The sequence below is a fragment of the Phalacrocorax carbo genome, chromosome 4 (assembly GCF_963921805.1).
Source record: "Phalacrocorax carbo chromosome 4, bPhaCar2.1, whole genome shotgun sequence".
Lineage (NCBI taxonomy): Eukaryota > Metazoa > Chordata > Aves > Suliformes > Phalacrocoracidae > Phalacrocorax > Phalacrocorax carbo.
In genome coordinates, this window is record NC_087516.1 from 2,019,035 (window position 1) to 2,033,959 (window position 14,925).

Here is a 14,925-nt window from a genome sequence, read left to right on the forward strand (position 1 = left end):
AAATGAGAAGGAGCATCTGAGCTGGTTTCTACCTGAGGAGACACTTCCAGGCTGTGGAGGGAAGACAAAACAGTCCTCCTGGTTAATGCTGTGACAGTGCTGTAAGCATACACCACACACACCACAAACGCTTCGGTTCAAAGCAATGCAATGATCAAATACATACTCGTCTCTCTTGTTAGGCAGAGCAATGATTATGGAGTCAAGGCGTGAAAGGGCATGCACGACAAAAAGGAAAGGGCAGCCCTTCTTCTAGAACAGTCCTCCAAATTCTCCCTTTCTGCCTTAGGAAGCCCCAAGACTCAGGAGTCCGAGAGGTTTTTCCCACCTCAGCTCATTTTTTTTTGTCCCAACGCTGGTGCATACCCAGGACAGGCTGTGCATGAGAAGCCAGGCTGGGCTCTTGGGTCGGGATTACTTGAGCCAGTAACAGCACACAGGAGCGAGTCTTTCCCAGTTTACCCCAATGCCTCGTTACTTGTTTACCTGTTACCAGGACAACAGCGGATGCCGTGCCGCCTCTCGCACAGGAGGGAGGTACCGCGGCTGCGGGTGGCCAAGGAACAAGAGCCGAGCAGGAGGGAGCACCTGGCCGGGATGTGGCCCTGGCTCCGCTCTTGACTCTGCACAGCCTCTCCATGTGCCCTTCGTCACATCCCTTCTGGCCTGAGGTCCCAAGATGCCTGAACCCCCACGGGGGACCCCAAGGAGGGAGGGATTCAGCACAGCTTGAATTCAGACTGTCAGTCTCCTCCTGCACTTCGCCTCGAGTCAGGCAGCCAGTTCTTTGCTGCCTTTTCACAAGGGACTACACTGACCTTTCTTTGGGATTTAATTATCTTCCTTTGGGAACTCCTCCAGCAATGAGCATCACCACCCCCGAGGACGACCTGCCAGACCAGGGCTGGTCGTCTTGGGAGGTTTTCACATCACGAAGTGTGCGGTGTGGACACCCCACACCCCAACCGGTGCTCCCACTGCCGCTCTCCCTCCTCCTGAGCCCTGTCCCCTTGACTCAGCCCTGCCGGGAGCAATCCCGTCCCCAGGATGGGAGCACCCGGCACCGGTATGTGCGGCTGCGCTGCCCCGTAACCGAGCCAGCGGGGTTACGTCCTTCTGCATCGGCCACAGCAGCTGAGCTCCAAACAGACCCCAGTCTTGGCTTGGGAGAAATATGGACATTGATCAGCCAGCACCGGGCATATCAAAGTTTAATGAGGAATGAATAAAGTAATTGCTTTGCCAATATGCACGGGGTAGGTCCAGCCCTGGAACTACACCACGGTACCACCCTGCCTCACCCGAGTGGCTCGTCGGGATCGCAGGCGGCAGTGGAAGATCACGATCAGCGTACTGTCAAATGGCAAAGTTGCTTGGACAGCTATTTTCATCTGTTATTATGGATGTGCAAAAAGCCTTAGACACATTTTGAAGTGCAAAAATGCCACCTTGAGGCAAAAGTTAAGGATGTGGGAAGGCGCAGTCAGCATTGGCTGCTTTTAAAGCAGGCAGGGTTATGTATCGGCAACGCGCCTTGGACCGTGAGCGATGCATGACGGGCAGGAGCCCGTGCACGCTGCAGCAGCGGGGTAGGACCCACTTTTCCCCACCCCTGGCAGCTTCAGAGCCCCCCTCACACATCACCTTCTGAGCAGCTACCTTGTCAAGGTGCCTATTTATGCAATCAATGCCACCAAAGTCCCCCCCGTCCTGGTTTTTAGGTAGGTAACACACACAGCAAGCGGCCGAGCGCAACAGGCTCAACTCCAGCACCCATCAGACACTACGCCAGATACAACTTAGCAGAACTAGTAATTCAGGCACAAAAAAAGCCTCAAAACCTTCATTTCCACTCTAACCTGCAGCTCACTTGGTGCTGCGGGCAGAGACAGCTCATGGGTGCCCTCTCCTGCTGTCACAAAGCAGCAGTGGTGGCCATGGTGGACGTGCCCGTCCCTGCTGCGCTCCACCGCATCCCCACGTGCTCCTCCGGCTCGGGCCAACGGTGTGCAGCAGGGTGGAAAACCTGTTGAGGGCAGCCAGGCACGCACCTCTGCGGAAGATAACTGTGAGCAGCCCAGCTCTCCCTGCGTGTTTTAAGCTCTCGGTGAGCACAGAAAATCTCCAGGAGAAGCGATGGGAGAAGCTGATGGAGAATGTGATGGACTTTTAGGCACAAACCACCCCAGAGAGACCGGCAGCCACTCTCTGCTTGGGAGCCAGCCTCTCTGGGCACGCTGTGACCCAGGGATCGGCACATGGTTGGGGTGCTCCGCATCTGAACCCTGCCTCCAGCACGAGACCCACTCCAGAGCATCCACAGGGCTTCCTTGCTCTTCTGTAGAAGACCATCCATGAGGCAGCAGTGGCGCAGCACAACAGCATTTGCACGAGGGTACAGGGCAGCCCATCTCGCCCCAGCTCTCTATCACCACTATTCGGTGTTTCCCATCTCGAAGGTCTCAAGGTTATGGCTTGTATTGACAGAGTCCCTCAATTCTTCTGGTTTTCTGAATGCAGAAGGTGCAGACAAATACCTGTAGCTGCAGGGCAGCTCTGTGCTCCTCAGCTGAACACACGGACTGGAACACATGCTCCTGTTCACTGCCACTTACTGCAAATTGGCCTTTTTTTCCCTAATCACCCTCAAATTTAAGCTCTGCGGAAGAGGAGCACAGCTGCCCATGACCCAAGGACCGCTGGGTGAGTTCACAAGATCCACAAATGGGTTTTATCTGTGGTGGAAGAGGGCAAAACACAGCAAATTTTCCTTTCCAGCTGGAAAGGGAAGGTAGCAAGGCCGAACCTGAAACACCACGATCTCAGGGCGGCTGCAAACAGCCCACGCTGCTGCTGCCCTACCTCTGCTTGCTCCTGCGATGGCTCCTTCTTGCTGGCACTTGTTTTAATGCTTTGGTCCAGATGAAGATCCCTCATTTGTGATTCTGCTTAAACAGCATTTAGTGCTGACTAAGAGCAACCAAGGCCTGATCCAGCCGGGCTCTAGCACTAAATGGCTACAGAGCATTTATCAGCTTCAGGCTCTTAATGAAGACTTGCTGCTAACGACCTTCACAGCTGCCAGAAGGCTGAGAGGTTGAAGTTCCTTCCCCAGGGGACAGCTGGTGCCAGAGCAGCCCCTCACCCAGGCAGTGACCCGAATTGCTCTGATTCCCCACCCGCACAGGTGGAGGAACAGCTTCAAGGTCTCTCCAAATGCACCCAAGATGACCCAGTCTTCCTTCTCCAAGTCATGACGGGGCTCAAGGGGTGCTGGACCTGCTGAGAAAGGGCAGCTCTTGGCCATGCCAGCAAGCTGGTCCCAGCCCTGAGCTGCTGCTTGTGCGGTCCAGGCCACCAGGAATCAGGGTGGCACTTGCATCAAGCCCCTGATTGCCCCATGCCCGTCATGACCCACACATCAGCATCTGGATGCAGCAAAATGAAGGTTACACTTTGCCTGGGGAACAAGGTGGGTGAACATGAATCTCTTCTTGGAGGGAAGGAAACCAGAAGCAGTGTAGCTTCTGGCTCGGTGCAGGAGGACCCAAAACTCACCCCTGCCAAGGCAGTGGTCCCGTATCATCCTCCCCCAAGATATGCAGCCCAAGCCAGACTAAAGATACAAAGACAGAACTTAAATCCATCTCTTTTTTTGTCAGATTCTAGTTTTCCTCCTCCAAAACCAAGATTTCCTTTCCACTGCCTGTCCCCGTTCCTGCTGGGACCCACCAGGATTTGCTCAGGGGCTGCACAAATTGCTCTCAGCCACAAATTCCTGGCAGCAGAGCCCACATCTTTCCCCTGGGTTTTCAAAGCACCAATTGCACCGTCACCATTCAACCCCTTTCCTTGGGACAAGCGTCCCCCATTTTGGTTACCAGCCCAGTGCTGGCAGCAGACCTGCTCTCCCCAGGAATAACCCACCCCACAAAAGGTCCCATTTCCCCTCTCCGATGAAGAGATGCTGGAAATGCTCAGCGAAACACGGAGCCGAGGACGGTGTATTCCTCTAGAGGGAAACCTCCGCTTGCAGCAGCTTGATTGAAGATCTTTGCTGCATTGAAACGCTGACTCACCCTCCTCCTCCCATACCCCAGCACACAGCTCCGCCAGCCAAAATAAATAGCGGGTACCTTTCTGCCCTCATTTATTTGTTTGGCAGCACTTCACAGACGCGTTTTAGCCTCTCAGCAGAAAAAAAAAAAAAAAAAGAAAATAAAATATTGCTGAGCAACCCCCTGAAGGAAAGTCTATTTGAAACAGCTTGTTCAATGCAGGGAGATTTTTTTTTTTTTTCCCCCTACAGATCGCAGCCTGAATTTCAGGCTGAAGGCAGCCACCCCAGCTCCACAGTCACAGAGCACCGTCCCCAGCTATCGCAGCCCATCTGCAAGAGGGTACATAACTCTGCACTGTGAAGATAAAACAGCACACACTGAAAAAGCAGGGGTTTGGGGAGGGCAGGGCTCAAATCCAGCCATAATGTGCTGAGGTCAAGAGCTGCGTTGAAGCTCAAGTGGAGAATCCCTCCTAGGAGAGCTGGATCCAGGGGAGCGCCGTGACCCTACCACTCTCACGCTGCTTTTTGCACCATTTTCCCGTAGAGAACCATGCAGCCGGGGCTCACTGTGAGCGGGCCGAGCCAGGGATGGTGGAAAACCAGCAGGAGCAGGGTCCCGGAGGCCCCAGCGGCGGCTTCAAAGCCTGGCAGGGATCAGGAATTTCCTCCCACTGGTGTGAGCGAGGCTGGCACGGCAGGATTTGTGCAGAAAGGGGTTGGGAAGAGACAGGTATGTCAGCCCAGGACACTTTTGTCCAGGGTGGGAACCCAAGAAGGAAGGAGTCAGGCAAATGCTGCTTTTAAATAGCAATTTTGGAGGCAAGAGCTGGGGTTTAGCTATACGCGCAATAATCACTTTGCTTTCCTCTTGGTCCTCACCTGCACATCACCCCAATTAAAATCAACAAGTCCCGCTTTATAGAGATTTGCCCCAGAACCACAGGAATAAAGGAAAAAATAGCAGAGAGAGGATCTGGGCTGTAGGAGCCCAGGTAGATGCAAAGCGCTAACCCCAATACCCACTTTTAGGCGTGGGAGCCGGGCTGTGCTCTACCTGGACAGCTACAAAGCAGATTTGTCTCACCAGGGCTGAGCTGGTGCCATCTTAGGATCCGACTCACCATCCTGCTTCATATCCACCCCTGGGAAATGCAGGCTCAGCGGGCAAAAGGAAGGCAGAGGCATTTGAAGAGCCATTTTTCACTCTTGCAGGCTCCCCGCACCCCTCGGGCCAGAGGGAAAATATCCAGGCTCCATCCCTGATCATTTTTACCCTGTGAGTGACCCTTTGCAGGCACACAGTTTTGCAGCTCGTGCGGGTAAGACTTGTGCCAGAGATGTGACCCCGACGGCTCCCACGACGGACTCATCCGCAGCATCACCGTTATCGTGATGCCCTGGTTCTCATGACCGCTCCCCGCTGCCAGCCTGTCCGAGGATCGCGCTCCAGTCATTCAAAACCTTCTTCCCATTTCCAGCATTTAGGAAATGCACTTTTTAGGAGCACATGATGAAGAGCGAATCCGAGTCACTACTTGGCCTCACTGCTGGATATCAGGGTAGGGACTACGGAAAGAGGAGTGACAGCCAAGGTGGGGAGTGATTTTACATTTCCCCCCCCTGAAAGCAGTGACAGAGGGAAGGGGCTTTAACCTGCAAAGACCACTAATGCAATCATCTTTACAAAAGAGAGTGCAATTTCTCTTTTTTCCTATTGCCAGGCATGAGATGCAGCCTCATTTTATCATCCCAATTCACGCTGCAGGAAGCGAGACCTGTGGAGCTCTGATAACATTGTGGAAAACCCTGAAAACAGTTAAACCAATTGTTTTAGCCCCAGGCCTTGCCTCAAATAAACCTGCTGAGCTTCTTCCTTACATACAACCCTTGACCACACAACCTTAAGAACAACAAACCCCAAACAGTCTTTTATTCAGGTCTCCAAAGAGCAAACACTATCTTCCTACCGCTTGCATTCAAGCCAGTATCAAAGCCAAAGCAGGCTCAGATTAGCAAAGCCGGGGCAGAAAGGCACAGCCTTTGGGCCGCTTCCCCGTCAAGAGTCAGCGAACAAACACGTTATTAAGGGCTGAAGGCAGAAATGCCCAGACCGTTCTCTGGGTAAGAGAGCGGGCAGGTTTGCGGCTCGCAGGGCAGCACCAGCTCGTGTGTGCTTGCTGATGGCTCAGCAAAAACCACCCGTAACAGAACAGAAAACCTTTTTATAAGGCTAAAGTTAAAACCAGCCAAAAGTCAGCGGCTTCCTTATTTTAGAAAGGGTGTGGTTTTCCAAGAGCAAGACGTTAAAGACAAGCTGTGCCAAACTTGTCTTAGCTAAAGGCTAATTTAAACCTTAACTGTAAAACATCTTTCTAATTACAGACCTTTTAACTAATTACAGGTAGAGTTTTTTGGTCTTGCAAAGGTGACTGCTTTTGATGCTCCCTCCCCGTGAAACTTGACCTATCCATGGTGGCCAATAAGTTGAGACGATGCCGCTTGCTCAGCCGATAGGATCTACAAAGCTCAAGTTTCCAGAATCAGGAAAGCGGGAGGGAAAAAATCCTTTCTGCAGGTAAGTCAAAAACTTAAACCTGCTCGATTCAGAGGCTGGTTCTCTCTGCAAAGCAAAGGTCAATCCGTCTTCAGCTCTAGGAGTTACACTGGTAACCAAATAGCTCCTCCAGACGGAGGTGGACATCCATAAAACACCCGCAGATGAGCACTGCTAACTCTTCGATCGTCCGCTCGAGAGACCGCACGCATTCAATTATCACAATACTGATGGCACCAGACTGTACGTTCAACCTGACACCTTCAAGGCATAACAGGCTCTCCAACAGCTTTGACTTGAAGCAGTGGCGTGGTCCACGAGATCATTTGTTGTGAGGAAGCAGAATAAAATCAGAAAAGTTAGAGTTCTGTATAATTAGAAGAAGTAGGGACGTGGTAATTAATGGCCAGAAAAAATGAAGAAGGAAGAAAGCCAGACTAGAGACAGTCCGTCACCCTGGGATGATGGAAAGACCGTTTTTGCACCAAACGAGACTCAGTCACCACCTCGCGCCACCCAGCCCGGGCCATACGTGAGGAAAAATGCTCCTTGTAATATTCCCCAAAGGTGCCTGTCTCCCCCAGGCCCCAAAGCCCCAGGCACTGGGCTTTCCTCCCTCCCAGCCTGGCAGCTCTAGCACTTCACTATCCTCCACTAGAGACTTCTCCCAAAAACTACCTTAAATCTCCCTTGCTACAGTTTAAGCTCATTACTTCCCATTTTCAAATTGCAAACTGCAATTAAAGCCCATTCAGATGTTTATGAATGCCCCAAAAGGGGCCCCTGTCAATTTGTTCCCTCCAGCCCGTGCTGCCTCAAAGCAATTCCTATTCTGGGGAGAGAAAGCCCCAGCTGGAGGAGCTGCTGTGGCACAGCTCATCCAGGTTTATCCTTACAAGACAGCCATCTGCAGACGGGGTCCTCGGCACGCCATGGCAAACCGACTCTAAGCAAAGCTTAGCTTCAGCTTAGCTTGAAATCAAACCGTGAGCAATGAAGTAGATTTAAAAAATAAGAGTGAAAACCCTCTGTAAGAGGAATAATGCCGGGAATGGGTCCAGCAGCTGTCATTTAAAAAAAGGCAGAGGGTTGTTATAAACCAGCCATGTTTAAGGGCACCTCCACGCTCCCAGTGACGATCCGCTGGGTTGGATGCTCCAGGCACTCGGGAGCCGATTTACAGCCAGATCAGACATCCCCGCCTCGAGGACAGCAGCGTCCATCAGAGGAGCGGGGCAGGCACGGCTCAGACGTTGGGTTGTAACGCACGACGCGTGTCGGCCTCCTTCCTAGAACTGCAAAGCAGGAGGAAACCCACCGGTTTCTCACCCGTTGATTCAGGGAAAGGCTCCAGAGATGCCCTCTGCATCTCCCATCCCATCACACGGGTACATCGTAGCCTCACAGTACTTGGCTGGCTGGCCCAGGCAGCTTGTGGAGTCAGTGCCTGAATACGGTAGGATTTTTTATGGGTTTATGTTTCATATAGTATCTTCCCTATTCTCAGACTTAAATCAAACAGCAGGTTTATTATTGTAAAATTTTTTAAAAATTAAGAGAACGATCTTGAGTGGTGATAGTCTGTCCTTCCTCAATCACAGCATTCAGAAACCAGAGTTCTTTAGTCTCACCCAGAAACACACCTTGCACTGGGATGTGACACCAAATAACTACCGGGGTTTCGAGTCTCCTGGAAATGAAAGACCCATACGTAGGAATGCAGCCACAGCAGTCCCAGAACCTCACGTTCATCCCTCCTGCTGCCGGGGCAGCTCGAGGACGGAGAGCCTGCATCCTGCCTGGTCTTTCCCTTCCCCATCGCCTCCCCTGTGCGAGCCGGGCTTTGCTCCCCAACGAAAGGCTTCAGGGCAAAGAGCTCTGGGCCCTGTGCAATGGGGCATCGTGTCTCAGGGGAGCAGCTCCCCGCTTGCCTCGGTGTCCCCAGCTCTGCCCGTGCAGTGCTGGCAGCGGGCAGGACTGAGCCTTACCAGCCCTTGTGGCTCCTCGCCCATCCTCACGCTGACAGCACGTGCTCCTCTCGAGTGACCGCAGGACAGGGACGCGTGGCCTTCGGTCCTTGGGAACGGGGGTGGCGGCACGTTCTTGCCTCCCGTTGGCCTTAAAGACCACCACGAGCACAACATCATCTTGTGGGGTGAGAAGAGGAGGACTTTTGGGGCTGGCCCTGTTCTGAAGCTGAGCGATGTGCTCACCCCCTCGCTTACGTTTGAGCAGCACTTTAAAAGCAATTTAACCTATGTGGGAATCTGGTTAGGTTGAATAAACCATGAGCACCCTCCTCATTAAAGGAGGCTTAGACTGAATTAAAATCCTTCTGCTTAATAAATTAGGTTAAAGTCATCCCAGATTAGAAAATCCCTATAATAAATCAACCCTCCAGATTCAACCAGCTCTCAACTGCTAGTTATTTTCTCTGGCTGCTTTTAACCCCATCTTCTCCCTCTGGCTGAGCGATGGTAACACCACACCGGGGTCTCAGTTGACATCTGGACCTCCAGCTCAGCTGCCGTGGGCTACGGGGATGGACGTGGGAGACGCACTGTCGCAAAAAGCCCGCACAGAAACAGCACGAACACCACGTTTTGTGTGCCACAAATACCGAGGATTTGGAGGGATGAATCATCACACAAATGGAGAACAATTAGAGATTCATAATCAGGAGGGAAGGCTGGGGTGGGATAGGAAGAGGAAAGAGCAGGGTTGGGATTAGTTACTTCAGAAATATTAATAATATCTCAAGTTACCAAAGTACCGCACCCCCAGGCCAGACCAGTGACATAGAGGGGGTGAGATGTTAATTAAAAAAAAATGCGATTACACATCACTATGTCTCACATCTTACACTGATTGCCAGGGAAGCTTTTTTAGCTAGTTAAAGTATAATGAACCTTTACTTCGAGGCCACAGAAACACTAGCATGACCGCACTGAGCCTCACTTCTGCAGAGGGAAACGTCTCCCTCCCTGTGAAAGGGACCCCTCCCTTCCCCAACTGGGAAACATGGCCCAGGAGGGCAAATGGTGTCAGTTTGTGGCAGAAGCCAGGGGAGGATCCAAAAAAAAAACCACCCTCCCTTTGAGACATTTAAGACGAAGGAAGCATTTCCCCCACTATCCTCTTGACTGAGCAATGGGGACCGGTCCTCTGCTGATGCTGGAGAGCATTTAACAGCACAGCCGTTGAAGACAGGAGGCTGGGGCAGCTAGTTAATGGCCTAGATGTCAACACACCCGTTTCACTGACCTGGGTTTCTGAGGGGACTCTCTGGTCTCCTTCGAACTGAACCAGCCGCTGGTTTTATTCCTTTCCTCTCCCCCTGCCACTGCGTGGACTTTCTCCCCATGGTCTTTGTTCCCCACGTCACTCTTGTTGCCCCCGTGGTGGAAGAGGCCGCCCTTTGCTTTCTTGTCTTCCTTCTTCATTTCCTCGGGCGGTTTGTCCTTCGTCAGCTCCGCGGAGAAGACCATGGGTGTTGCAGCTTGAGTCGGCTTGTTCTCTAAGCGACTGTTTTCTTCCATCTTAGCTCTGCCCAAATGGTTACTAAGAGTGACAGCTTTCGTGGAGACCTTGAGCTCTTCTTGCAAGGCTAAGCTGGGAGGAGACGGGATGAACCTGGGCTCGTCTCTCTGCTGTGTCCTCTCAGAGTTGCTGAGCACCCAAGGCACCTCGTGGGAGTCGGGATGGAGGGGAGTGAAGCCGAAGCCCTCCTCCTGCCGTCTGGGGTTGCTGGGCACGGACAGCGGCGCAGAGCTCTGCGGGACAGACATGGGGCTCTTTGGTGCAGGCTCGTCACTGTAAACGTGGCTCCCGTTGATGCAGAGGGAAGACCGAGACACGGGATCGTTCTTTGGCTTCAGATTTTGGATTGCTTTAGGCTCCAGGACCGGGCTGACTTGGGAGACATCATCACTGAATGCTCTCTTGTGGGTCAGCTTTGGAGACGGCAAGTAGTCTTTCACTGGGGGGAAATAAAACACAAAACAGAGGTGAAGCCATCTAACAGGCACAGGTACGACAAGCGTCGTTATCTTCTACTTACAAACACTACAGGGACCTGTGAAATCATACCGTCTTTCTTCCTCACAGGCTCTACTGGATTATAATTAAATTATTAGAAATGCAAAGCAGGGGTCACAAGTATGTGGCTGTGTGATATTCTCCCCAAGCACATAACCTCCCACTGCAGGATCTGGAGAGGAGTCTCTGTAAGACAACAAACCCCTTGTCTGAGAGGATCTGAGATCGATAATAAATGCAAGAAGCTACCCAGAAGCTACTTAAAGGGCTTATGCTTCTGTGTGATTTAAGGGTTTGCACTGAATAAAAGACACCGAGCCCCTGAGCTCTGCTCCGACAGGCCAGGCTGCTGCTTGGCGTGATATAAGCCAGGAGGGTCCGGTGGCTGTTTCTCCCTCCCACTGGCTGCCCCTGTGGCTATTGCTAATGCTCAGCGCATTTTGGGAGTCATGCGGAGAGCGCGGTGAGAAGGACTGCCTGGACTTCAGGCGACACGCAGCTGCTCTCCCCTCCCACCCAGAGATGCTGTCTCCTTCACCACCACGCGAGGATGATGGGGCCAGACCGGTGTCTCCGCTCGCTCTCTGGCTGCGCACGGGAACGTCACCCAGCAGAAACCGAGAGGCATCATGTGGGTGGCTTCACAAGCAGGGTGAGAAGCAGCACGTACCCAGGGACTCCCACCCAATATGGGAATTTGCTCTCTCCAGCCAATTAAACCAGTTAATTATATATTTTGTTTTCAAGGGACAGCAAGAATTAATTCACTACAAGGGCTGGTTTTGTTTGCAAATCACCACTCTCTGAGCGCCAAGAACTCAGCTTGCTTTAATCACCAAGAACCAGTCGCTGTTTCAGCTTTGCCTCCGAGCTGGGGGCATCTCATTAGACAGCCGGGCAGCAGCACAGCACAGCAGCAATGTGCTCTGCTTCGCCCAGCCCTCTCCCAGGGACTTACTGCTACCCGTCAGTGTTAGTGACCTGCTTTTAGGGAGCAAAGAAGGAACGGTCCTAAAGAACCCTCATAGCCCACAAGCTCGTGGTGCGCTGCAGGGAGCACATGCAGCATCAAATGTGAGTCAGGCTGTTCGTATACAAGCTCAGCATGAAAAGCAGAATCTTAGACGTCTCCCCCCGTTCTGGCAAGCACGTTACGGCCACGCGCAGAAGGTCTCAGAGGGTTTGTGCAGGACGTCGCTTCTTAGGTAAGCAATTAGTTAACAGATTTGCAGGAAAGCCTCAACAGTCCCTCACAAGGAAAAGAAGGGGAAAAAAAAGGTGGCGGGGTGGGATTAAAACCATTATCCTCTTACCAGAGCGCTCCGTGGACAGACTGCTGTGTCTGCTCGGGGATTTGGTTACCTCGGGAACATTTGCAGCCAAGCCCAGGCTGGCAGAAGAGATGGTGCTGTCGGATCCCAGGGAGGTGTTGGATTGCGTCAGGGATGACTTGCGCAGCTTGTTCTTCAGAAAGAAGCCCTTGACTTTGGACTTCTTACCCCCAATGTCGTAGTCATCCTCCATGTCGAGGGCACCCATGCTGCTGGGGATGATGGCAGAGGCCGACTCCAAGTCATATTTCTTCTTGCCTTTCACCTTGTCCTTCAGCTTGCCAAAGGGCGACCGCGGCTTGTCCTTCATGGAGAGGTCAAACATGCTGGCCGTGAGGTTGTTGCGCGTAAACTGGATGCTCACCAGGATCTCGCCACGCTCCTTCTCCTTCTTCCCAGCCTTGGAGTGTAGCTTGTGCCACCTGGAGCCAGAGAGAAAATAAAAGGTAAGGCCCCTCTGTCATTTCCAAGCCAGGAAGGCCTCAGGGAGGATGCTGCTGGGTGGGAGCTAGCATGAGCACGCTAGAAGTCGCCTAAGACCTGAGTCAGAGACACGCAAAGACCAAGCACGGAGGTGTCGCACAGGACCAGACCCCTCCCTGAACCGCAGCGACTTTGTAAGAGCTCTGTCTCCATCCCTGTCCTAATATTAAATACTATCCCTCCACCAAATAACTTGGCAAACACCATCTCGCTCACCCTGGCGTCAGATACCGCCGTGTGTTTCAGGGGAAAGTTACTGCTGGCCAAATTTTTGTACGGTCAGTTGATATGTTGCTGTAAGCCCGTGTTTTAAAAAAGATGGTGCTTTGTGCTTGCATTTTAAATATTAAAGAGCCAGTGACTCAGAACAAATCCTTTCAAGTCAAGAGACAGTACCATAATGGCAAAGGCACTCAACAACATTCATTAAAATAACTTTATGCCAGACCTTCCGGGCCTCACCCTAAATAAAGATGCAGAAGTTTGCCTCAAAGTGTCCTTGCATCAAGCATTTAGAGGATGCTGCATCCCAGGAGCTCTTTATGGGCAGGAGGAGCTGCCGTGCAGCACCCACCATATCCAACCCAACCCAAGCCTATCCAGGTTACTGCATTTTGGGGAAATATCTGCATTCCCACAGCCAGCCGAAGGCAGCCCCCAGCCTGCAGTACAGCTCTGGGATCTGTGATGCCCTGACGTGGCACACCTATACATCCATCACCTTTCCCCTCCTCCCAGCTCCCTCAATTCTGCTCAAATGTCTGTAAAATTTGAGGCAGCCAGAAGCCTGAGCTGAGGAGGGAAAAGGACTTTATTTTAACAGGCCTCGCTCTGGTTGCCGAAGCCCAGCACCACGCTGCTGGGACTCCTGAAGGAGATACTGGCCATATCCACCAGCGCAAAAGCTCCAACCAACTCTGCAGCAGGTTACTGGGGGATGCTCCCCACTGCCCCGCACCAGACCAAACCCATAACGCAGACTTTGCTCCATAGCTTTGCACACAGAGATGGAAGGAACATGGGGAAAAGCCTCCAAAACATTCACTACACAAGGGGAAAAAAACCCTCCCAACCTCCATTTAGGGCCCAATCCTTCCGCAGGGACTAGCCGGTGCACTGGCAGGGCACGCAGCAAGCCCTGGTACGCAATGGGAGAGGGGTCTTGCCTCCTGCCAGCTGGAACGAACGGCGGGTGAGAGGACACCAAAGCAGACATGCCCAGAGGCACCGTCTAGTTCTCCATTTCACCAAGGTACCACGTTCAGACGGAACAGCACGGAACACAGGCCACAAGGGAACTGTTTCTTCCCCAAAACCACTGCCGACCCAGTGGTCCTTCACTCCCTTCTCCTCCTGCGAGATGCCCCATCTTTCTGCCCCGGTTCCAGGGGCCGCTGCAGCAGGATGAGCAGGTCTCCAGCACAGCCACTGCCCCGGCAGCTCTGATCCCTCCCAGATCAAAGTATTAAAATTCCCCTTAACAAGGCACAAGGAAATTTGTAGGTTCAGGACAGACCCTACTTCTCCGTGACATGCTTGATGGGCGAAACACACAGCAATGGGAGGTGAAAGAAATTTCTAGACCTGGTTAATCACTTCCCCATGGTTTCTCAATAAATAAAAATCCCAAAGGTGTTTTACATCCACTTGAAAAGTTAAGTCACTGGAAAGGAAAAAAGAAAAAGGGGAAGGAAAACGTGAAGGGGCGGAGGTGGGTGTGAAGGGACGGAGATGGGTGGGACCACACTGAAATCATCAGGGCGAGGAGAACACTTGAACCACATCCTCCAGAAGTTTCTGAGTTACTGCTGGGGGTGTAATCACACCTCGGATGAAGGGAGGAGCTGGAAAGCCTGGGGACCCTACGCTCTACCTTGGGAAGGGGGCTCAAAACCCCTACCTCCCTGCTGGGCTGCCAGGATAAATAACAGGAGCGTACAGCTGGAAGTACCCAGGTCCTTCACCATCCAATTCTGCTGCCACCGAATGCAGGAGGGACAGCGCCTGCGACTTAGCTGGGCACAGATGCGGGCTTAAATCCCCAGTGAACCCATTCCTATTCCTACCACTTGCTTATCCCACCCCCATACGACGCCCCTTGAAAGATTTTCAGTACCCAGGCTTCAAGCGTGAAAATATCCAGGCATGCAGAAAAAAAAAACAACATGGGGAAAAAAAGCAGCATTAACCCCTCACAGCAAGCCAAGAGCGGCAGAGAGACACTCAGACGGGCTGATCCGCTGCCGAGGAGCAGGAGCAGGTGAGTCAGGCAGACTCTTCCCATAAGAGCGGTGAGAAAAAGGCTGCTTGGAACAGGCTGCGGCCACAGCACATCAAATATTACGTTGTTCAGTTTGATGCAAGACCTGGAAGAAGTTCAAGCGGGAAGGGCTGCAGCAGCCTGCCAGCTGGGAGAGGAGAGATTTGGGGGCTGAATCATTTAGCAGGGGAAAAAA

General features: G+C 52.4%; 1 protein-coding gene across 2 annotated transcripts in view; it reads right to left on the minus strand.

Moving 5' to 3' along the window:
- Positions 1-14,925, minus strand: part of RAB11FIP5 (RAB11 family interacting protein 5) — a 43,272-nt gene that overhangs the window by 14,333 nt on the left and 14,014 nt on the right. For both annotated transcript variants that reach the window (XM_064448813.1, XM_064448812.1), the window contains exons 2-3: positions 11,969-12,408; positions 9,882-10,596 (exon numbers count right to left, since the gene is read on the minus strand). In XM_064448813.1, the coding sequence (XP_064304883.1) occupies positions 9,882-10,596; positions 11,969-12,408 (1,155 nt within the window). The remainder of the gene's footprint in view (positions 1-9,881; positions 10,597-11,968; positions 12,409-14,925) is intronic.